General features: G+C 43.4%; 1 protein-coding gene across 8 annotated transcripts in view; it reads left to right on the forward strand.

Annotated features, from left to right (window-relative positions):
• Positions 1 to 24,921, forward strand: part of AAK1 (AP2 associated kinase 1) — a 256,640-nt gene that overhangs the window by 215,616 nt on the left and 16,103 nt on the right. The window contains exons 20-21 of one of the 8 annotated variants that reach the window (XM_082254806.1): positions 11,875 to 11,979; positions 14,186 to 14,729. The exons of the other annotated variants lie outside the window; for them this stretch is intronic. Of the exons in view, the coding sequence (XP_082110932.1) occupies positions 11,875 to 11,979; positions 14,186 to 14,280 (200 nt within the window). The 3' untranslated portion in view covers positions 14,281 to 14,729. Of the gene's footprint in view, positions 1 to 11,874; positions 11,980 to 14,185; positions 14,730 to 24,921 lie in introns of those variants that run through there. 8 annotated transcript variants of the gene reach the window in all.

Below are 24,921 nucleotides of genomic sequence, written 5' to 3' on the forward strand. Positions count from 1 at the left end.
CCTGAACCCAATCAAGATGGTTTGGGGTGAGCTGGACCGCATAGTGAAGGCATAAGGGCCAACAAGTGCTAAGCAGCTCTGGGAACTCCTTTAAGACTGTTGGAAGACCATTTCAGGTGACTACCTCTTGAAGTGTGACTCTACAATTTTCATAGTCATGAAAATAAAGAAAACTCTTTGAATGAGAAGGTGTGTCCAAACTTTTGGTCTGTACTGTATGTATATATATGTATATTTATGTATGTATGTATAATTTTTTTTTTTTTCCATTACATTTTTTACACATTTTTTTCTTTTTGTGGGCCAATCACAGCATTACATCAGTAAGCAAGTTGTTGTGAATGAAAGGTTTTGCTTACATTTTAATCAGGTGATCACATGATAGGTCATGTGCGCATGTGCACCGTGACATACCAGAACATTGCGGTGCCTACAGCTGCTGCCTGCTTGCAGTAGAAGTACAGTGGGCAGCTGGCAAGTGGCTAAAGAGGTATTCAACCCAAAAACATTTATTCTATTGCAGCTTACCAGTTCTTAAATATATTGGCTGCATTCATTTTTTTTTTCTTTTGTGTTTTTTTAGGCTTTCCATTATTTTCACCTGGTGACGTGGCCAGTAAGTCTGTTGTTTTTCAATAGAACAAGTTGTCCTGCAGATGGTAATCCTGTAGTTAGTTTTGAGACAAACCATGTAACATTGACAGGAGTGCTTACAATAAACAGCTTATATGTATGTAAAACCTTTATCTCAAAAGTAAAAAACTGTTTGTTGTAACTGCTTAAAAAGTGTGAGCTGGAGTTTGGCTTCAGTTAGATGTACTAGCAGATATAGATACACTATCACTCCATTTCCCCTATACTGACAATGCTGCTGTTCATAGGTGTCTCTGTTGCTCCTTTGTCCAGAGTAATAGGCACCCTAAAACAGGAGGTGTGTTACTGGCCTGAAAACAAAGGGAAAAAAAAACCTAAAACATTGAATTGAGCCACCACATCTAATGATCAGTAAGCTGCAATTTATTACATTTTTGGTTTTGGGTTTAATACCGATTTACCTGTAATAATTTATAAACATGCTCCCTTCCAGCCCAGCCCTCCTAACTACAAGGAAATACATGGGTTTATGGGTATAACATTTACCGATAATCATATGTTTTTCTCACAGTTAAGAGGGAGAATCTGCTGCTGCTGAAAAGGTACTTTCTCTTACGTCCTCCGACAGTCGCCGCCCACTTCATATTCGTCACAATGGGGGTATTAGACTTTGCTCCGAAGGAGTAGCTAGGCAGCAGAATATGTCAATATAAAAGTTTTAACACATCCCACCCCCAGGGGGTGGTCCCCTCAGTCAATACCCTCCCACTTCCTGTATCCATACTCCAGTTTCAATGTCTAGCTTGTCAGGAGTAGCTGGATGTCTCTATGCTGGGGCATTTGTCTCAGCCTTTTCTCTGTTCTTTTTTGATTTTGTTTGAGTTTTTTCTCTGTTTGCTTAGCTGTTCATTTTGTCAGCGTTCGTTAGTTCTTCTGATGAAGAGGATTCGTGCGGGCTGGGACTCGGGCTGATCCCCCTGGTCGCAGGTTGTGGGTCAGTGGTTTTCCCGGCCTGCCATCGAGCGTTCAGCCAGGTATCGCTCCTGGCACAGTGAACGACCCATCCCTGTTCGATGCAGGGATGCTTGGTGAGGTGGCTACCTCACTGGACACTGTGTGGTTTCTTAACCCCGGTCTCGTGCGTCCTGGATGCGACTCTCCCTGCCTCATGTGCTGCGGTTTGTTCGCCTGTGCGGGTCCCCCGCGTCATTAGAAGGTAAGTGTACTTATGTGGGGACCTGTCTGTCGGGGGGGGGGGGTGTCAGTCTGGGACTGTGTAACCTGCCTCTATTCACACTATTTGGCTCCCTGTCATTCTGCCTGCACGCTGTGGGCTGCAGGAGGGGGGGCTGTGTGGCACTGTGTGTCTGCCTGTTACTGTGTGAAGCGCTGTGTGCTGTGGGGCATGCCTTTGGTCATGTTGGGGGCACTGTACAGCGGTCGCTGTGGCGACCTGCCATGTTGATTTTTACATGGGTGATGTGTTACATCGCAGAGCGGGGGAGAGGCGTTTTCGGCGCCAAGCGCCGCCATTTTGCCTGCATCGCCCCGGCCGCATGTTTTCAATGCGGGCGGCCATTTTCTTGTAGCCTCTCATAGGCTTTACAAGAGCGCCCTGATTGCATCACTTCCTCTTTCCTGATGTGCACCGATCGCAGCAGCAGCTACTACAGGGGTCCCCTCAGGTTTTTGACTTTTCTATCTGCCTGTATCCATTGCCTGTTTTCTGTGCTCTCCCTGTGGGGGTCTCATTAGGCTTGTGTGTGTGGCGGTGGGCTGCGCTCGCCGCGCTTGTTAAGGGGGCAGTTAACCCTTTCTTGTCAGCATAAGTTTTGTGGGGCAATGGATTCTCAGGAGGGCAAATTTCCTGCCACATTGGTGGGTAGCCAGGGGACTGCTGTTTCTCCCCCAGGGGGGGATTTGGCTGTGATTGTGGCTAATCTTGCTGCCCAGGTGCAAATGCTGGTGGCTGCTCAATCCACAAAACGGTCCAGAGTTCCAATTTCCTCTGGTTCAGATGGTGCGGGGGCTGATATGGCCGGGGTCTCCTTGTCGGGGTCCCGTTCCTCCCTGGATCTTGTGGGGTCCGAGGTGGAGGCTGAGGTTGAAGGGGTGGATAATTCTCCCCCTGGCTCGTCTGAAGAGCTTGCACTCATGGATGACTTGGTTGCTTCCATCAAACAAACGCTGCGCTTGCAAGATGAACCGTGTCCGCCGGCTGCTTTGGCAGCTTATGGGACAAAGAGAAGGCGCAAAACATCGCAGGTTTTTCCCTGCACTGATGATTTTCAGAGCGCAGTTAAGGAACAATGGCGTAATATTCGCAAACCTTTTGCGGTACCCAGTAGGTTTAAACTGCGTTATCCCTTCACGCCCGCTACTGACGAGCCTTGGTGTGTACCACCTCCTGTGGATCACGCGATCGCGGTTCTGAATAAGTCCACTGCGATTCCTGCTGAGGATACCCCGGTATTCCAGGATGCCACAGACAAGAGGCTGGAGTCTCTTGCCCGTCATACCTATTCTATTATGGGTTCTATGTTAAAAGCTCTGTTTGCTTCCCTTATGGCGGCCCAGGCGGTCGCGAGTTGGACGCAGGTGCTTAGACGCGTTTTGGTGGCTGACTCAGCCCCGCAGGCGACATTGGACATGGTGGACCAAATCCATCAGGGTGTCATGTATTTGTGCGATGCGGACTTGGATATGGTCCCGTTGGCCGCACGTGTACACGGTGTGGCGGTGTTGTCTCGCCGTTTGGTTTGGTTGAAGTGTTGGTCGGTGGACCAATCTTCTCGCAAGACTTTAGCCAATCTCCCTTATGACGGTTCTCGTCTGTTTGGCGAATCCTTGGATACTCTGATTAAGGGGATCACTGGGGGTAAGAGCACGCTCTTACCCCAATCCCAGAAGGCTAAGTCGGCTCCTGGTAAGAAGCATGCTTCCTTTCGGCCCTCTCAGGGGTCCTTTCGTGCCTTTCGGCCGCACTTTAAGGGCAAACCGTTCAAAGGTCAGGGCTCTCAAAAGAAGCCGTGGACAGGTAAGCAGAAGTCCGGCCAATCCGGATCCGCTGCCCACAACAGTGCGGCCTGAAGGGGCGCCCTCACCCGGTTCTGGGGTGGGGGGACGTTTGCTCGGTTTTCTACAACCTTGGCTGGCCCGTGTTCGGGACAGGTGGGTTCAGGAAATCGTTCGATCTGGTTACAAGATCGAGTTTCTCTCTCGGCCGGAGAGCAGATTTTTTCCCTCAAATCTTCAACTGTCTCCGGAGCGTTTGCAGGATCTGCACCTGGCGGTGCGGGACCTGAGAGCTCAGGGAGTGGTGGTCCCGGTGCCTCATCGGGACAGATTTCGGGGGTTCTATTCAAATCTGTTCACTGTACCCAGGAAGGAGGGCAAGGTTCGTCCAATTCTGGACTTGAAGGCTCTAAACCGCTTTGTGCGGGTTCGCAAGTTCCGCATGGAATCTCTGCGGTCGGTGGTGGCTGCCCTGGTTCTGGGGGAATTCATGGCCTCCATCGATCTGAAGGATGCGTACCTACACGTCCCCATTTTCGAGGGTCACCAGAGGTACCTTCGATTCGCCATTGCGGAGGATCACTACCAATTCGTGGCGTTGCCTTTTGGCCTCGCTTCGGCTCCGTGGGTTTTCACCAAGGTGCTTGCGCCACTGCTGGCCTTGTTAAGGGCCCAGGGCATGTCTGTCCTGGGGTATCTGGACGACATTCTGGTTCGATCTGCGACCAGCCAGGGTCTGGAGAAGGATCTGTCCGTCACGGTGCAGACTCTGCAGGAGTTTGGTTGGACGATAAATTATCCAAAATCGACACTGTGCCCGGCGGTTCGTCTTCCCTATTTGGGAATGATCCTGGACTCGGTCCAAGCGAAGGTCTTCCTACCGGACGACAAAATCAAGGTTCTTCAGGGAGAAGTCCAGTCCCTCAGGGACGTTCCCTGCTCATCCCTGCGGAAGTGCATGCGGTGTCTGGGTCTGATGGTCTCGGCTTTCGAGGCGATTCCCTTTGCCCAGTTTCACACGAGGGGTCTCCAAGCGGAGATTCTGTCCAAGTGGGACGGGCGTCCGCAGTCTCTGGATGTCCAGATTTTGTTGAGCCGTTGCACCAGAAGGGATCTTCTGTGGTGGCTCCAGTCCCCGGCGGTGTCGGGGGGAAAGTCTTTTCGTCGTCTTTCATGGACGGTGATCACCACGGATGCCAGCCTGTCGGGCTGGGGTGGTGTTCTGGGCGTTCTGTCCGCCCAGGGGACTTGGTCGGAGGAGGAATCCTCCCTTCCGATCAACATTCTGGAGTTGCGTGCGATAACTCTCTGCCTTCACCGTTGGACGGACAATGCCACGGCGGTGGCTTACGTCAATCACCAAGGGGGCACCAGGAGTGCCCGAGCGGCTCGGGAAGTGGCCGACATTCTTTCTTGGGCCGAAACTCATGTCCCGGCGATATCGGCGGTACACATTCCGGGGGTGGAGAACTGGCAGGCGGATTATCTGAGTCGCCAGACCCTGGATCAGGGGGAATGGTCTCTCCACCCGGCTGTCTTCTAGATGTTGTGCGCGAAATGGGGTCTTCCGGAAGTGGACCTGTTCGCGTCTCGTCTGAACAACAAGGTAAAAAGGTTCGTGGCAAGGACGCGCGATCCTCGGGCAGACGCGTCCGACGCGCTGGTGGCCCCGTGGCACCAGTATCGGCTGCTGTATGCGTTCCCGCCGATTCAATTGCTGCCCAGGTTCCTTCGCAGGTTGAACTCGGAACCACACGCGGTGATTCTTGTGGCACCGGACTGGCCTCGCCGGTCCTGGTACGCGGATCTCGTGAACCTGGCGGTCGACGCTCCTTGGCGTCTGCCTCTTCGAGAAGATCTCTTGTCTCAAGGGCCGATATTCCATCCTGCTTTACAGTCGCTGGCTTTGACGGCCTGGCTGTTGAAACCGAGGTCCTGAAGGATAGGGGTCTCTCTCCGGAGGTCATTCACACTTTGATTAACGCGAGGAAGTCTTCCTCGGGGACGGTCTATCACCGTACTTGGAAGGCCTATTTTGCCTGGTGTGAGTCCAGGGGGTTTTCACCTCGCACATACTCTGTGTCTAGGGTGTTGTCCTTCCTTCAGACGGGTGTCGACCAGCGTATGGCGTTGGCTACGGTTAAGGGTCAGGTGTCTGCGCTGGCCGTTCTCTTTCAACGTCCTATAGCGTCTAACTCTTTGGTTAGTACCTTTGTTCAAGGGGTGCGACATCTGGTCCCTCCTAGGAGGGCACCCTTGCCTCCTTGGGACTTGAATCTTGTGCTGTCCGTGTTACAACACGCTCCTTTTGAACAGATCAGGAAGATCTCGTTGTCCATGTTGTCCAAAAAAGTCGCTTTTTTGGTGGCGATAACTTCGGCTCGTAGGGTTTCGAAGCTGGCGGCTTTGTCCTGCAAGTCTCCGTACTTGGTCCTTCATCTGGATAAGGTGGTCTTGCGACCCAACCCTTCTTTTCTTCCGAAGAGAGTTTCGGATTTTCACATCAATGAGGACATTGTCCTGCCTTCGCTCTGCGCGAAGCCCAAACATCCGAAGGAGGTGGAGCTGCATTCCTTGGATGTTGTTCGGGCGATTAGGGTTTACCTGAAATCGACTGAATCTTTCCGCAAGTCGGATTCCTTGTTTGTCCTTCCTGAGGGACCTCGGAAGGGCTTGGCTGCGTCGGCCTCTACCATTGCCAAATGGATCAGACAGACTGTGGAACAGGCCTATACTTTGAAGGGGAAAGTTCCCCCTGTGCCTGTGAAGGCGCACTCTACAAGATCTCTGAGTACGTCTTGGGCCTGTCGTCATGGGGCTTCTGTGGCCCAGGTGTGTAAGGCGGCGACTTGGTCGTCCGTTCACACCTTCACAAAATTCTACAGAGTGGATGTTCAGGCATCGGCAGATGCTTCCTTTGGCCGCAAGGTTCTTAGTGCGGCAGTTCCTTAGAGCCTCTTGTATGGGCTTCTTGGCTGTTTGGGATACATGTTGTTATCCCTAGGTTATTTGTTTTCCTGGGATTTTTTGCTTCTGTTGCAAGTTTTTTCTTCTGTTGCCCAGATGGTTTCCTTCCTTTGGTAAGGTTCCTTTCTCTGCTGTGGAGACGGCGTTGCCTTGGGCACGGCTGCGTTTCCCACCCCTCATGTTTGCACTGCTTTGGGACGTCCCCATTGTGACGAATATGAAGTGGGTGGCGACTGTCGGAGGACGTAAGAGAAAACGGAATTTTTGTAAAATCTTACCTGTAAAATTCCTTTCTCTGAGTCCTCCGACAGTCGCCGCCCCCGCCCCTCTTTTGGGGTTGTTTGTACTCTCTACTGCTATTCCACTGAAACTGGAGTATGGATACAGGAAGTGGGAGGGTATTGACTGAGGGGACCACCCCCTGGGGGTGGGATGTGTTAAAACTTTTATATTGACATATTCTGTTGCCTAGCTACTCCTTCGGAGCAAAGTCTAATACCCCCATTGTGACGAATATGAAGTGGGCGGCGACTGTCGGAGGACTCAGAGAAAGGAATTTTACAGGTAAGATTTTACAAAAATTCAGTTTTTTTAATCAAGCAAAATAATATATTATGCTATATGTTATAACATAATTTATGATTTATCTGTTTACTGTGAAATTACAGGTTTGAAGTTATAACTTCAAACTTCAGTAATTTGTCTGTTAAGCCACCTGCTTGAGTACAGTTTTTTTTTTAAATCTAGTAAATTTTATGGTAATTAAACACTTGCCACCGAGGCCAAGTTATTTTGTGTATGTATGTATATATATATATGTGTGTGTGTGTGTGTATGTATATATATATATATATATATATATATATATACACACACACACCATACCTCACAAAATTGAGTACACCCCTCACATTTTATTATATCTTTTCATGTGACAAAACTGAAGAAATGACACTTTGCTGCAATGTAAAGTAGTGAGTGTACAGCTTGTATAACAGTGTACATTTGCTGTCCCCTCAAAATAACTCAACACACAGCCATTAATGTCTAAACCGCTGGCAACAAAAGTGAGTACACCCCTAAATGAAAATGACCAACTTGGGCCCAATTAGCCATTTTCTCTCCCCAGTGTCATGTGACTTGTTAGTGTTACAAGGTCTCAGGTGTGAATGGGGAGCAGGTGTGTTCAATTTGGTGTTATTGCTCTCACTCATACTGGTCACTGGAAGTTCAACATAGCACCTCATGCCAAAGAACCCTTGAGGATCTGAAAAAAATAATTGTTGCTTTACATAAAGATGGCCTAGGCTATAAGAAGATTGTCAAGACCCTGAAACTGAGCTGCAGCACTGTGGCCAAGACCATACAGCGGTTTAACAGGACAGGTTTCACTCACAACAGGCCTCGCCATGGTCGACCAAAGAGGTTGACTACACGTGCTCAATGTCATATCGAGAGGTTTTCTTTGGGAAATAGACGCATGAGTGCTGCCAGCATTGTTGCAGAGGTTGAAGGGGTGGGGGGGTTCAGCCTGTCAGTGATCAGACCATACACCGCACACTGCATCAAATTGGTCTGCATGTCTGTCGCCCCAGAAAGAAGCCTCTAATAAAGATGATGCACAAGAAAGCCCGCAAACAGTTTGCTGAAGACAAGCAGACTAAAAACATAGATTACTGGAAACATGTCCTGTGGTCTAAAGAGACCAAGATAAACGTATTTGGTTCAAATGGTGTGGCGACAACTAGGTGAGGAGTGCAAAGACAAGTGTGTCTTGCCTACAGTCAAGCATGGTGGTGGGAGTGTCATGGTCTGGGGCTTCATGAGTGCTGCTGGCACTGGGGAGCTACAGTTCATTTAGGGAAACATGAATGCCAACATGTAATGTGATATACTGAAGCACAGCATAATCCCCTCTCTTCAGAAACATGGCCGCAGGGCAGTATTCCAACATGATAAAGACCCCAAACACACCTCCATGATGACCACTGCCTTGCTAATAAAGCTGAGGGTAAAGGTGATGGACTGGCCAAGCATATCTCTAGACCTAAACCCTATTGAGCATCTGTGGGGCATCCTCAAACAAAAGGTGGAGGAGCGCAAGGTCTCTAACATCCACCAGCTCTGTGATGTCGTCATGGAAGATTGGAAGAGGACTCCAGTGGCAACCCGTGAAGCTCTTGTGAACTCCATGCGCAAGAGCGTTAAGTTAGTAGTGGAAAATAATGATGGTCACACAAAATATTGACACTTTGGGCCCAATTTGGACATTTTATCTTAGCGGTGTACTCACTTTTGTTGCCAGAGGTTTAGACATTAATGGCTGTGTGTTGAGTTATTTTGAGGGGACAGCAAATTTACACTGTTATACAAGTTGTACACTCACTACTTTACATTGTAGTAAAGTGTAATTTCTTTAGTGCTGTTACATGAAAAGATATAATAAAATATTTACAAAAATGTGAAGTGTGTGTGTATCTATCTATATATATATATATATATACGCACACCAAGATTTTTGTTTTAGCAGACACCCTAGGCCAGTGATGGCGAACCTTGGCACCCCAGAGGTTTTGGAACTACATTTCTCATGATGCTCCTGCACTCTGCAGTGTAGTTGTGCATCATGGGAAATGTAGTTCCAAAACATCTGGGGTGCCAAGGTTCGCCATTACTGCCCTAGGGAATAAAATGTCGCACGGTATTTGCGCAGCAATTTTTCAAACGCATTTTTTTTTATTGTTCATTTTTTTTAAGAGTTTCATGAATTAAACCCCCCCCCCCAAAAAAAAGACATTAAAGTTAGCCCAATTTTTTTGTGTAATGTGAAAGATGTTAAGCCAAGTAAATAGATACCTAACATGTCACACTTTAAAACTGCGCACAGTTGTGGAATCGCGCCAAACTTCAGTACTTAAAAATCTCCATAGGCGGCACTTTAATATTTTTTTACAGATTACATGTTAAGAGCTACAGAGGAGGTTTAGTGCTAGAATTATTGCTCTTGCTCTAACATTCACTGCAATACCTCACGTGTGGTTTGAACACCGTTTACATATGCTAAAACAAGTCCTTATGTTGGTTAAATTAGTAAACTATGAGAACTAATGAAGGTGCCATATATAATCTATATAATCAGAGAATGGTTCAGTTTCTATTCCTTTATTATATAGATTATATATGGCACTTTCATTAGTTCTCATGTTGTACTAATTTAACCAACATAAGGACTTGTTTTAATAAAATCAGGACTGTTGGTAGCTATTTAGGGCACAGTGTAAATTTTATTTTTTATTTCTGCATTCTGTAACAGCCCTGTACTTGACTAGTGAAATTTCAGCATTTACAGGGCTTCTACAGAATGCGTAAATATAAAAAAAATCTTCTGTCCAATCGATTCCTTTCACCAGGCGCTTATTTGTCGGGGAGAATCGGATTGACTGCCTGCTTCCTGACGCGCGGGTCTTTAAGTGTAAGCCAATTGGCTGAAGATGAAATTTTTCATCTCACAGCGCTCAGCTAAGCTGTGGAGGTTTATTCACTAAATGGTGATGTGGGGGGTTATTCACAGAATGGTGATGTAGGGGTTTATTCACTAAATAATCTGGGGGTTGTATCTGGTTTCGTTACTAGCCAGTGGCTCACCAGCCACTGACCTCACCGCACATCCCCGGCGTTCATGCTCATGTATTTATTCTTTTGTAGAAAGAAAGAAATGATTAAACCAGAAATCGAACATCTAATGCATGTATGAGTGATCCTATGCTGGGGACCCCCTTTAGTCAGCAGGGATTGTAACTGTAAAAATACGAACACTGGCAGGAAGTAAACCGTGTACAATCCATATTTTATGCAGAGTGGAATGCAACTGAAGATATGGCACATTCTCCTCCTATGCACTTCCCAAAAACATTGGACATGTATCTTGTGAACAACCAATCCGCTATTCGTTATTATTTATCTCATTGTAATTCTTTGTTAACCAATTCTTCACATCATATCATCAGTAGTACCACTAATGATGCACAGTGGTTACCTTACAGGTCTGGCTTGTTATCGGACAAACATATGGTCTTCCAAATATTCTGGTAGATCTGAAAGTGGGACCAGTAACCACTACTCAAAACTTGGTCAAAGTTTGCTTGATCCCATACGTCTTTTGCTTTGTTGTCCTAGTATTTTCTGAGCTGGTAGTAGTGCCAGTGTAAAACCTTCCTTTTGGGCACAACAGAATTTGAACTTTTGTGTGTATATGTAGACTAGTGTTGTATAGGTGATTGTGTATGTGTGTGTGTGCACAATATTTTGGACGTACGTAGCGGTCTTCTTCTTACTCTTCATTTCACTTCATGTGTACCTTATGTTTTATACGTTGCTTTTACGATACTTTCTAGAAGGACATACCACAGTGCTTATGGCCTTCCATGTAGTTAAACCCCAAGCTAAAATGGCATAAACACATATAAACCACACATGTGGTATTAAAGTGTGCAATCATGTGATCTTATACTGGGAAGTATGTGTCACCGTTGCATAGCTTGTTGGTGCAGGGACTAAATTGACTGGTGACAAATCAAATGGTGCTAGAACACACAAACGGCTCTTTTCGTACGTGATGCTCACCCTACTTTACCATTACTTTATTACGTTTTTATATAATCTAATCAGAACCAATTGGCCAGTAATGCACTTTAGCTAAATAAATGTAACCCCTTCCAAAAGAGCAGATGTCCTTTTGGAGTGAATGCTGGGTGGCTAAAACACCTGCTGGCTTTTTAGATTTCTTGGAGGCTCCTCCGGCAATATCATTGGACCTCCTAGCTGTGCTACCCTCTACCATGAAGTCTATCCAGTTTCATTCTCGTTAAGTAAGTAAAAAATTCAATAGGGAAAGAAAGATCCCATTTTCATGACCTCAGTAGGTAGAAGAACCTGGAACATTTTTCCAGTGATTTGGTTTCTGGATTCCTGAAAAAGAAATGAGGCCTGTAGGTGATTCCAGTCTCTTGCCCTAAACTGAAATTACTGTTTTGGATTGGCTTTAACAGTAGTTTTCTGTCTGGATGTCCTTTAGCTCATAGCACTTGTTTATATGCAGAGCAAGATCTGCCACTAATAAATGACAGTCAGTAACTAGTTTACCCCTTTAGCATGTCTGTGTTGTCCATGGTAATCATACACCCTGTGTGTCCCCATAGTCCTCTCCCTTGCCTGGCTTTTTGTATAAATTTGCTAACTGGCTTCTCTCTTTCGCTGTCTGAGCTTCCCGCTTCTTTCTTTCTCCTTCGCACGCTGTAGACGATACTAACCTCCTAACGGGCTTTGATATCCCGGATGATACAGAAAAAACAGCTGATGATGAGTTTGATCCTATTCCTGTACTGGTATCCAAAAATTCCCAAGGTAAGAAACGGGAAAACAATAGTGGGTATAAAAGGACGATCTTAAAGGTATAAAATTAATCATTTGCTTCTAGCCTTGCAATGATTTGGATTTTCTGGCATCTCAGGGGTTAAATTGTGCTTTAGCAGGCCAGTTCCTCTGCACCTCTTTGTGCAGCTGTCTAGTCCTCAATCCCTGTTACCTGCAGACTTTCTGTAGGTTAACCTATGTTACACAATTAGTTTCTCATGCGCTTAAAGCATAATTTTCCTCTGTTATACTGTTATCTTAAGGTCTTCTTAAGGAGTGGGAAAAAATATTTTTAAAATACGATTATAAATGCTGTCTATGTCCCCACAGGCAAGACTTATCTTCTGTTTTTTCTGTCTCCTGTCATCTGGAGAGGAAAAAAAATCTCTGTTCTAAACCAGAGGACAACCTTGGCACTCCAGCTGTGATTGAAGCTACAGAATTAATCATGCATCTGCCTTTAGTGCCGGTTCACACTAATACGACTTATCAGGCGACTTGGTCAGCCTGGCAAGTCGTGCACCGTCGCGGGCCATTGAGTAGTACAGGACCGGTTGTAATAGGAGCGACACAAGTCGCTCCGACTTATAAAAAGGGTCCTGTACTACTTCGGGGCGACCTGGAGCGACTTGCATAGACATTCATTTTATGAAGTCCGTGCAAGACGCACCGAAGTCGCGCTCCACGCGACTTCACAGGTCGCCCCCTAAGTCGGAGCGACGTAGTGTGAACCGGCACTTAGTCATGCCTGGAGCTATCAGAGCCTTGCAGTGCCCCATGGGACTTATAGTTTCACAACATCTGGAATGCTGATGTTGCGTACACCTGTTGCAAGCAGTCTACTAAAAAATTCCCCTTACTTCCTATTCTAACACCCCTCAAATAGACTAAAAAAAACATTTGGCTGAAATAGGGCTTTAAAATAAAACTATTGGCAAAACTTTAATATTTCTTTTTTGTTTTACATAGAATAAGGGAGGTGTATATCCCCTGATGTATTTTTTGCCATCTGTGCCCCATTGTGGAGGTTTCCCATCACTTCCTGGTACATAGCCAAAACAGGAAATTCATGCAAATTGGGGAAATCCCCTGGGGACCCAACAAGCCACCAGAACTAGTGTTCCCATTGGAAGATTTCCCCTCTGCTTTGGTGAGGACAACGATAATAGTAAACAGGACAAATAGAGAGGACGAATCTCCCTAACGAGGGCACATACAGCAATAAGCAGTCCATCTCCACTCTGTCCAAAACTAAAGAAAAAGTTTTGCCTTTAGTTATGCTTTAAACTGACAATCATGACCCTAGGATGTGGTGTTGAAAGCCCCAGACCAGACATTTCTTGAGGACTTTCAGTCTATGTCTGGAAATTATCTTTTGTCCAAGAAAGGAAATTTTTTTTATGAATATGGATAGCACAAGGGTGTCATGTCACCTTATTTAAAGGGTTGAGTTGAGAGTTGGTTAACCTTAGGCTGAGTATAATTTAACTCCTGCATGCCAGATTGCATTGAACAACGATGAATGCTTTATAAGCTTTGAAATTAAAGGTTGAGTTCAGCTAAAACTGATATTTTTGTACTAAGTAGATGCTCGTGTTTTACAGCATGCACCAGTTGCTTGTCTCCCTCTGGGTCTCCAGTAGCAAGATTTTTTACCTTCCTATCTAATTTGAGCCAACCAAGTTAGGCAATTTCCCCTATTTAAGTCTCCATTATGTCCTAGGGAATTCTGCAATGGCTGGAGATGTGAATGGTGACTAAATTAGTCTGGCTGGAGCCAAAAGAAATATCGATGACCATAGAACATAAACAGTGATAATGCGAGAATAAATTCTGGGGTACTAGAATTAACGTTTTAAGATTAGTCACATCCCTGCACAAATAAAGTGTGATTGGCCTTCTGAGCTCATTTTCCTATTCTGCAAAAAAAAAAAAAAAAAATGATTTGATATGTTCATCTTTAACGGGAAGGTACATCCCAACACTGGAGGCCCAGCTTAATCCTTAGCAACTGATGTGTGTTTTATGGAATCGGCATATGCCAATAGCGAATTCGCCTGAACTTGGCCTTTTAAGTACCATGGCAAAAGATTACACAATGCTTCTCTCACAGATCCCATGCTTCCTGCCTTTTGCACCTTCTGCTCTGTCTGTTTTCAACAACATACTGAATTGCTGTCTTTCCCCCTCTTTCCAGGTCCTCACTCTAATAACAGCAGTGGGAACTCAGAGTCCAGCCTACCAAACATGTCCAGGTCTCTACTACTGGTGGATCAACTCATAGACTTGTAAAGTGCACACACTCTAGCAAAATCCTTCCCTCCCGCCCCAACAGAGGAGTAACCCTACAGATATATATATAAATATATAGATAGATAGAGATATATGTACATCTCATCTCTTTATTTTTATTTTCAACATTCTGTGAACATCAGTGTAGTATGGATCCACTAAGGAGCCTCTGGCTGACTCTGAACACATATCCTTGGCGCCTTTTTCATCTTGTACAAATTGCTTTCTCCTTAACGGATAGAAAGACTTGTGTTATGAAAGGACTGTGTAGAGTAAGAGACTGTGTGACTGGTGGAGAGATAAAGGAATCCGAAAGTGCTTACAGTGTGGAAGAAATGGTCTGTGTCCATGTTCTATTGCTGTGCCCGAAAGTCAGTAGATAACAGCTGAATTGCCCAGTCTCAGCAGAGATAGTCTTCATGATGTCAAGATTGTTGGCCACAAACCCGTTAAGGGACTCTTGCCTCTTTTTTTTTTACTTTTTTATTTGTTGAACAAATTGATTAACAAGTTTTTCCAAGAATCACTCTAGTCTCCATATTGGGTAATCTAGTTTGTATAGCTCATTGCAATAGCCCTTGCTTCCTTTCATCATTTTTATTTATTTGTTAGATCTTTTGAGATATTATGTTGTGCAACTTTCTCTATTACATATCGGATAAAATTTGTTGGGGGAGAAAGGGCTTGAGTTATCTGTGGGGTCAAATAGGGAGAGGCCCTCTTTTTAGACACTTTCTGACAAGATGATCTCTAGTTTGATATTGTTGTAGGCATCGGTCTATGAAAAGCTACTCCACCAACTTCAGATCTGCAGATTGTGTGTTAAAGCCGAACTAAACCTATTGATTTAACTGTTACATTTTTGACACATCCCGGGAATGTAACTCGCATTAGTTGTAACCAACTGTCAAACCATCAAATGGCTGGTGTCATAAATAATCGCATGTACAGCATCATGGCAGTTGAATATCAAGCAGAAGCCAAGATGGCAGCTTCCTTGACTGGAAAGGATAGAGTTTAGTTCCGCTTTAACTCTGGAATTCATAGAGTGTTGTAGATACTGTTTAGATGCCTATCTTGTGGCAGTGCAAAAAATACTGAAATTTGCAACAGATTCATGTACATGTCTGTAAAGTGTATGTTAATCATGACAGAAGTGTCGAACACATCTCGTGTGAAGTGTCAGAATTTTACAGGCAGAGAAGCTATTTGGGAAGGTTGGCAGAGTAATAAATAATGTATCAAATATCAGTTTCAGAGGATTCAGAGAATTGTCTCAGAGTTGCAGCACGATTTACATATGCGACAGTCAACAATTTACTCCAATATGGAAGAGGTCCTATTGACTTCCACTTTCATTACAAATATGACGGTACTGTATTTTTTAATTAGTCCCAAAATAGGGCTATACAGTAAAAGTGTTGCAAAAAAGAACTACTTGAATTTGTTGCATGCTTTGGTGCGATCATTTAAAATGTTGCAGTCATTCCATGAATTTGACAAAAGGCTTCTGACTACATATACCCTGCCAGAAATGTGTCACAAACGCCTTTTTAAATCATTCCCAATAAGCATCCACTGTAAGTGGAGAGGTTTCTGGAATCATCCAGTGGGCTCAAGCAAAGTGAGGCCCTCATTCCTGCCAATTGCTGACAAGATGATCTCTAGTAGTTTGACATTGTTGTAGGTATGAGGCTATAAGAAGCTACTCCACCAACTCAGGATTTGTGGGTTGTGTGTTAATTACTGTAATGAGATACACTTGGTTACAGTGTTATATGCCCTTACCTAATGTACCCCAATCATTCCCAGTACAGTTCTCAGGGAAATCCCCATAGATTTTTGTGGGCCCAACAAGTAGCTATAGGTACACGGACCTGGGGATTTTAAAGTTTTTGAATTCTCAATATTTCTGAGTAAACATGACCCAAGATACAATCTGTTTTCACAAATAATAAAAAACCATTTCAACAATGGGGTTAACAAGCTAATGCTTGTTCATTTACTGTAGTTAAGGAAAATCATCCAGTTACTGTACGTATTTGCTTGTAGCAAAGGTTTGTGAACCTGCTTTCAGAAGACAGTAGAGCGGCGTCCCTTCACTGTGGTGTTTTAAACATTGTAGCTATGTGATTCACATGACCCAAGTAGGAATTTTTTTAAGTGCAGTGTTGCTTCTTAACATATGAGTAATTACATGGTGTTCTATGTTAACAATACACTTTGAAACCATGTGTTTAATTAGCCTTGCTCATGGTGTGATCTTTGTTGGTTACCATTCCTGGAAAGGGGGAACAATGGTGTTTAAATTGCTGCTTGTACGCAATCTGCCTAAAGCTGTCCATACATGGACTCCCCGCTGTCAGAATAAAATACCATTGCGGGAGGGTTTCTTCCATCTACCACAAATGTGAGGATGCCGGAGTTGGATTTTTTTTTTTCGTTCACCCCGCTGGTTGAATGAAAAAATTATGAATGTTTGCCAGTGGACTGGGCCGAGTTCAGACTCTTTGGAAATCCTTTGCTATTCTTTTCAGACTTTTGAACATCATTAACTTTATTAAGAGGTCCTTGGAAATCATTTTTTTATTTTTTTTCCCCCCTCAGCCATGAGAATTGTCCACTAGCCGGTGCTGTTAAAATCAGACTTTTTCAACTTTGTAAATAAGGCAGGGACTCCCTTCCTCAGTCACACCTATTTTCATCCCATCAATTGAAGCTCCTAACTTTCCCCTTAAATGAACTGAGAATCCTAGAGGTTCACATAACTTTTGGAACACAAATTTGAAACTATGGATTGTTTTCCTCAAATAAATGAGCGAGTATAATGCTTTTGTTTCTTTGGTTTCTCATAATCTAGTTTTAGGACTTAAACTAGTTTTAGGTCATAATTACACAAAAATATTGATCATTCAGAATGGTTCACAAACTCCAAAGCAATATTGTATGGATAGTGTTGCGTACATTCAGGGAATGTATACAACAAAATTGCATTCATCTCTACGCAATCCACAGATCAGGTGTTACTGAAGTAATTCTGTAAAGGTTTTAAATATGGAGAAAGGGAAAGAGAAAATAAGCTTCAGCATTCTCTAATTTTTACCCCCGAAAGGAAATCTTTCATGAGAAAAATGGAAGCTGCCATTAATGTTGTTTTCTTCTGAAAATGCTAGCTGCCTTATTGTCAAGCTGGCCATCTGAATTCATTGAGGTCTCTGACCTGGAGCAAGCATGCAAAAAAGATTTCTGCGCCTCCAGCTCTGAATACTTGTAGCAGGTCATTGACTAAAACATTGAAGCCAAAGTGCCAAAATAACCTTTTCAGAAGGCAGTCATCAGTGGCCATTTCCCATATCTTTCTAATTGCAGGTTTACTTTAAACCAGCAACATACAGTCAGGTTTTCTTAGATATGGTAGATCAGCAAAATTTACCGAAAGCTTTGCAGTGTAGTAGTCTACCTAAATAATCAATTCAACGTATAGGTATCCACATGGGTCCTCAAACCACACAGTTGGTAAATTTTATTGATCTAAGAGCTAAAATTTGATCAAAACCCATGTGTGGCCAGCTTTAAACTTTTAAGCTATTTTTGTAAAATTTGCTTTTTTATTATAAATTTTTTTTTTTTGGTAAACACTGTTACATTATTATACTTTGCGTTTAGTTTCCATTTAAATCATTGCTTATTGTGGCCCTAAAAGTACAACTGTAGATTTAGTTTTCATGAATCACTTATGGAAGTTGGCATTTTGATTAATGACGATGGAGGAAATAAGAAATTTAAAAAAGGGATTGGCCCTGAGTCCTATTTTTAAAACTCTGGGGAAATAGAAGTAGAAAACATTAGTCAACCATGACTGACATTTTCTAGTGCTGGTTGAAAAATAAACCTTATTGGCTGCTCTAGGACACACTTAGTTTTTTTTTTTTTTAAAGAAATCTGCTCTGGAGTGTAGTAACTTTGAACTGGATAAACTATATCCATTATTAAGCTGTGTTTCTTGGAAAACCCTTGGTTGAAGGTTTATTTGTTAATGTTATGTTGTGTCTGGGACTGTATTTGCCTGGTGATAACTGGGTTCTAAACTGTATGAAATATACAAAGTTCAATACAGGGGACCTTTTTAAAGAATGAAAACAGAAGGTTTCTGCGATGTTAATAGATCAACGCCCTGTGCCATAACTGCCAAGCTTGTTCAGATGCAGTAAATGGGAAAACAAGTTACAGGTAAGCTGTAACTTGCAGTTGAGGAGCCACCTTGGTGGCATTGATTAACATAATAAAGTAAAAATTATTTAAAGTAACTTGCTAGGAAAGAAGTTTAGGAACCAACATTTATAATTAATTGCAGCTTAATCAGTAGTAAAAGTGCATTTCCTCTACTGCACATTAATATTATGTACAGCCCATTGGGAAAGGGGAACATTTTAAGGGCTACAAAACTTAAATAGGGGTGTAGCAAGGACTTATAATTTGGTAAGGTGTCTTCATTTATACAAATTTGCTTTCGTCTGTCTGAAAAATGCTAGTCTCTTAATATACAATATATTGTCATTAAAAATACAAGCAGGCCACAGCCAGACTATATACTGACAGTTGGGTATTATACAGGACAGAGGCCATCTCAATAAATATGTTTAGGCCAGCGGTATGGAATGCATATTTAGGCAGAAGCTTGTATAAACAGCATCTAGTGCCTCAAATGCAGTTATGGGATTAGTTGTACAGTGTGTAAGACTGGATGTGCGAAGTAGTCTTTTTGAGACTCGGATTGCACACAGATAAAAATTGACCAAATAGATGGGCAGCATGGGCAGGCCAAACAAACAAACAACAATATTTGAATTTTTTGTAGGTACTGGCAGTTTTACCACAGACTGGTTTCTTTATTGTTTCAGTAACTCTGTCAGTAAGATCTGCTCCCACATAACACAGCCAGTACAAGGTTGTTAAACATTTGCTGCTACATTTGAAACGTATTTGTTTACTTTATGGTAAATGCATCAGGAAATGTGAGACACCTTCACTTTGGTTCATATCAGCTGAGTTTGTGAGTCAGCCAGTTCCTATACTTTCTAGGAAACCAATGTGTTCTTCAGCCTTCTAGTGTTCACCCATCACTATTGGCTATTGGTGGACACTGGTAGATTGAATCACACTTGGAATATTCATATATACACTGATATATACACTGATCAGCAATCACATTATGACCAGTCACTTAATATTGGGTAGGTTCCCTTTTTGCAACCAATACAGCCCTGACCTGTTGAGGCATAGACTCCAAAGCAACCAATACATGAATGACAGGGCCCAAAGTTTGTCAGCAGAACATTTCCCAATGCATTACACTGCTTCTGCTGGCTGCTTCTTCCCATAGCGCATCCTGGTGCCATCTCTTCCCCAGGTAAACAATGCACACGCACATGGCCCTTCACATGGTGTAAAAGAAAATGTAATTCATCAGACCAGGCCCCCTTCTTTCTTGGTCTAGTTCTAATGCTCATGCGCCCATTGCAGGCGCTGTTGACTGTGGACAGCTATGCAGTCCTATATGGAACAAACTGTGATGTACTGTGTGTTCTGACACCTTTCTATCAAAAACATCATTTTTCAGCAGTTTGAGCTACAGAAGCTCCTCTATAGGAACCAGCTACACGGGTCAGCTTTTGCTCCTCATATGCACCAGTGAAGTCTTGGCTGTCTATGACCCGGTCGCCATTGCAGACCGGAAACATCTTACAAGTTGCAGGAGATGCTCCTTTCCAGTTGTTGAGCCATTCAAATTTGTCCCTTGCCAAAGGCGCTCAACTCATTACATTTGCCAATTGTTTTCTGCTTTCAACGCATCAACTTCAAGTACGACATGCTCACTTGCTGCCTTTTATATCCCACCAACTCTCAGATGCCATTGTAATGAGATAATCAATATTATTCACTTTACCTTTCATTGGTCATAATGTTATGGATAATCAGTGTAAATTATGAAATGCAGTATCCAAAGTGCTGCCAAACTGAATATGAGCATGTTGTATGCAACATAAATCTTTTTTCCAGCAGCCTAATGTGTATGGGAACAGTGGAGAATGCATTTCCTCCTCTACTCCTAATGATGTCTGAAATTGTTGGCAGCATACTTTAAGGGAATAATTGAAGTGCACAAATAAAGGGCATGAGTCCGGTATTAGGCTAATCTATATTGGATAATATCTAGCCTGGCACAGTCCCCTTCCTGTCCTCTTTCTTGGGGAGTACACTGACCACCACACATGACACTGTTAGGAACAGCAGAGGATTCCTGCTGCAAACGGGCACGTAAGTTTATAGTTTGACAGCATATAGTTTCTTTTATTGCATACCATACCTGCATTTTTTTTTAAACTAAGGTAAAATTATCCTTTATGAGACCACTTATGCCTGAAAATCATGTTAAAGCAGAGAGTTCCGTGAAAACGGGTATCTGCACAAAATCTGTTGCATTTCTTTTACATATGATGTATGTGATAAAAAAAAAATAAAATTTTCAGTAGAATTGTTTGGATATGGATAGTATCAAAAAGTTTACCATTCAGATTGGATTTGTGTGTAATACTGGCTGGTTTCTTAAGACACCTACTGTACGATAACCTGCTAGTATACAAGTAAGGAATGGCTGTATTTTGGCCACAGAAAATAGGCTATAAATTGGCTTTGGAAAGCAACTCTTTACACAATAGCAGAGATTAGAAAGATTTATAATTGCCTCGGGTAAAATGTTGGTATTTCAAAATCTTTCAAAATACATTTTAGTGGAGAATGTATGTCCTGGGTGCATAAATAAAGGCTGTGGCATTCTAATGTACAGGTTATGATGCAGGTTATTCGGGAAGACCCATGGGGATTAATGTGACACATTCTGCTACAATTGTGTAGCAGTTATGGAAAATTCAAAGTGCACACATATTACATATATGTTAAAGCTGTCCAGGCTACAGATGCATTGTAAATATATCCGATTATAAATGTGATGTAAAGAAGCATTTTAAAGGGCTTAAAAACTTGATATATACAATGATATACATAAGCCATTCATCAACACTTTCTGGCTGAACCTGAGATATGCTAGACGTTTTGTACCCTATAAACTCATTTAGCCAGTTGTCATGTGAAATGTTTGACAGCTAAAAGATAGCATGTAGTTTTTCATGTTAACCCTCACTTTAAACAAGTACTCTGCCATTATTTAGGTTTATCTTGCCTTGTGTCTAGTGAAAAGCTTAAATTGTATTTCCACTTTTGTAACTAAGTTGGGATAACGCTTCTTTATATCTGTTACTTCTTCCCATTCACGTAGCATAACATTATTCTCCATCTTTTTAAAGCAACAGAAGCTGCTCGTAGGGTTGTATGCTCCAAAGAAACAACTAAAAAGGCAAATATTTCTTTAAATGGTTGGGAATAGTGAATGGGAACACATAAGCATATAGTAGCGGTTTCTCAAATTTGACTGCAAAGGTTAAAAGTGAAATATACATTAAACTCAGTTGAAATACACATTAAACCCATATTCTACATTAATTATGGACCTACTGTTGGGGTACTTTAGGTCTCAACATTATCCCTATTTTTTTTTTTGTTTTATACAGTGGGGGAAGGGTTTCTGCCTTCTTTTCCCCTTCGCTTTGAAAATATCCTCACTTCCTGTCGATTTGATGGAAGTCTGACAAAGTAAGGTGGTCTTTTTCAAACAGGGACACAGCTGTAAGTAAAAAGTAAGCTTCTAGTACTTCCACTCTATTAAAACAACATTTTTATCCCTAGTCAAGCTTTAGTTAATGGAAAGATTTACATTAATGTCCAAGGGAGGTAGACCAGGGTGCAGTGGAAAAGCAGACCTGTGTCCTTCCTTGGGATTATCAGAAGGGTATTGTAGCTTTGCTGCTGTTGCTTATGGCCCAAGTAAGTTTTCCAGACATAACTAGGAAATTCATAAAACATAATAGCATGTATAAATAGTGTCCTGTATCCTCTAGTAGACTGGCCATATAAGTAAGCGGAGAAATTGGACCATTAACAACATCGGCATAGACCCACGGGGGATAAAACCCTGCTCTACTACACCCAAAATGTTTTTGGGTAGATTTACTCTTTGTTTTTTGTGTAGATGGCCTTTATTTTGCCAAATAAAGAGATAAAAGCTTTTTCCAATAACGTGTAGAAGCCAGAGAAATCCTATCTAGTAACATCGCAGAAGCTATTTAAAATATCAAACCTAGATTCCACCATATGTCTCCCTGTTCCTTGCTGGTGGACTGCTCTGCTCTGCATGGAGGATACTTGTGTGGCCTGAATTTCCTTAATTTTTTTTTATTATGAAAAGTATTTAAATATGTATGTGTGTGTGCGCGTGCAATATCAGTGTATTCTCTGTTTTGTGCAGATGTCCGTGAGAAAGTTTCAGTTTTATCTGTATATGCTACACCAAGGTTGGTGTGAACTGTCTCTCTCTCTGTATGTCTACTGGAACCGCTCTCTCTGCCATGTATTGGTTTTTGCTGTCTGTAAATAGTCCTCCAAGCCTTCAAAGTTTCTGGGGTCCTCCTCTGTATTGCAGATTTCTACCTGTGTCCAATACACCAATCTTTATTCTTCTGTATTGTATGAAAAAAAAAAAGTGTTCTCTTCTGGAGAACATTTAACATTACCTTAGGAAAAATCCTCTAGTGAAGTGGTTGGTAGAATTTTGACTTGTGTATATATAAATATATGAATATATTTGTTATTTTAGTCCATGCTCCTAATCCTCCAGTTCAAGTCCCTCCAGCTCTCTCCTAAGTTTTCCAAGAAGGGTAAAAAGTAGAGAGAAAATGACCATATGGCGTTTACAACCTGCACATTTCCTGATTGTATAATAGAATTCAATCTATTTCTGTGAATTAAAGTATTTTAAAGAATGGTTTCTTGACTCTGATTTCTCTTGTTAATGTACACGCGAAAGTCACCCAAAGGAAAACTCCAATATTGTTTAAAAATTAAATGTAAAACGTAATTGCAGCCATTGTGTAATTGAGTTAAATAACCTTTTCATTTTAGTCTACAGCCAACAATGGTTTTCTTTATTGCCTAAAAAGGCAAAAAAAAATCGAATTTCTCTTACGTCCTCCGACAGTCGCCGCCCCTTCATATTCGTCACCAATGGGTTATTGACCTTTGCTCCGTAGGAGTGGCTAGACAACAGAATATGTTAATATCAAAGCTTTTAGCATACCCCACCCCCAGGGGGTGGTCCCCTCAGTCAATACCCTCCTGCTTCCTGCATTCCAACCTCAGTTTCATTTGTCTAGCTCAGGAGTAGGTTAGACGTTTCCTGTGCTGAGGCTTTTCAGCCTCAGCTTCTTCTCTCTTCTCTTTTGATTTTATTTGGAGTTTTTTTCTCTTTCTTCCTTAGCTGTTTATTTTCAGCTCTAGTCAGGTCTTCTGATGAAGATGATCGTGCGGTGCTGGGTCTCGGGCTGGCCTCCCTGGTTATCCGGGGTTCAGGGCCAGTGGCTTCCCAGCCTGCCGTCGAGCGTTCAGCTAGGTTTCCCTGGCAAATATGAACGACCCATCCCTGTCTGCTGCAGGGATGCTGCGGTGAGGTGGCTACCTTACTGGACGCCATGCGGTTTCGCACCACAATTCCACTGCGTCCTGGCTGCTACTCTCCCTGTCCTTGGTGCAGCGGTTTGATCGCTTGTGCAGGCTCCCCACGCCGTCCGGATGGTAAGTGTATTTCTGTGTGGGGACCTATCTGTCTTGGGTGTCAGTCTGGGACTGTGGGACCCTGCATGTCTGTGCATTATGCTGAGCTCCCTGTCAGTATAGCTGCTCTCTGTGGGCTGCAAGGGGGGGGGGGGGCTCTCCTGCTCTGTGTAGCAGGCTGTGTGACATGCTGTGTGCTGTGAAGGACATGCTTGTGTAAGACACGTTGTGGGCATACTGTGCGGCGACCGCTACTGCGGTCCGCCATTTTTTTGTGACAATTTTGTGGTGACCGACCCTGTGTGGTGAGAGCGCCGTTTTGGCGCCAAACGCCGCCATTTTGGCGGCGATCGCGCGGGCCACATGTCAGTGTTTCTGCCTCTATAGCCTCGGCCGGCGGCTATAGTTTGTGTAGCCTTACATAGGCTTTATGAGGGCGGTCAGTCTCGCATCACTTCCTTTTGCTCTGTGGACAGCGATCGATGAAGCAGCAGCCTGTGTGACCTCTCCAGGTTTTTACCTTCCATTCCTGTATTCCTTGCCTTTGTATTCCTAGCCCGGTGGGTGGGTGAGTGTGTTTCTGTGAGTGCGGTGAGCGATCGCCGCTGCCTTAAAGGGGCAGTACTTCTTTTTTTCCTAAATTACTGGGGCATGGATTCTCAGGAAAGCAAGTTTCCTCCCTCCTTGGTAGGGGGCCAGGGGGCTGCTGCTGCTTCCCCTGAGGGGGCTGATCTGGCTGCTATTGTGGCTAACCTTGCTGCTCAGGTGCAGATGCTGGTGGCTGATCGTTCTACGAAAAGGCCCAGGGTGTCCATTTCCTCTGATTCAGAGGGCGATGGGGATGCTATGGCTGGTGTGCCCTTCTCAGGGTCTCATTCTTCTTTAGACCTTGCGGGGTCTGAAGGGGAGGCTGAGGTG

This window comes from Pelophylax lessonae (genome assembly GCF_965119305.1).
Source record: "Pelophylax lessonae genome assembly, chromosome: 4".
Classification (NCBI taxonomy): Eukaryota; Metazoa; Chordata; class Amphibia; order Anura; family Ranidae; genus Pelophylax; species Pelophylax lessonae.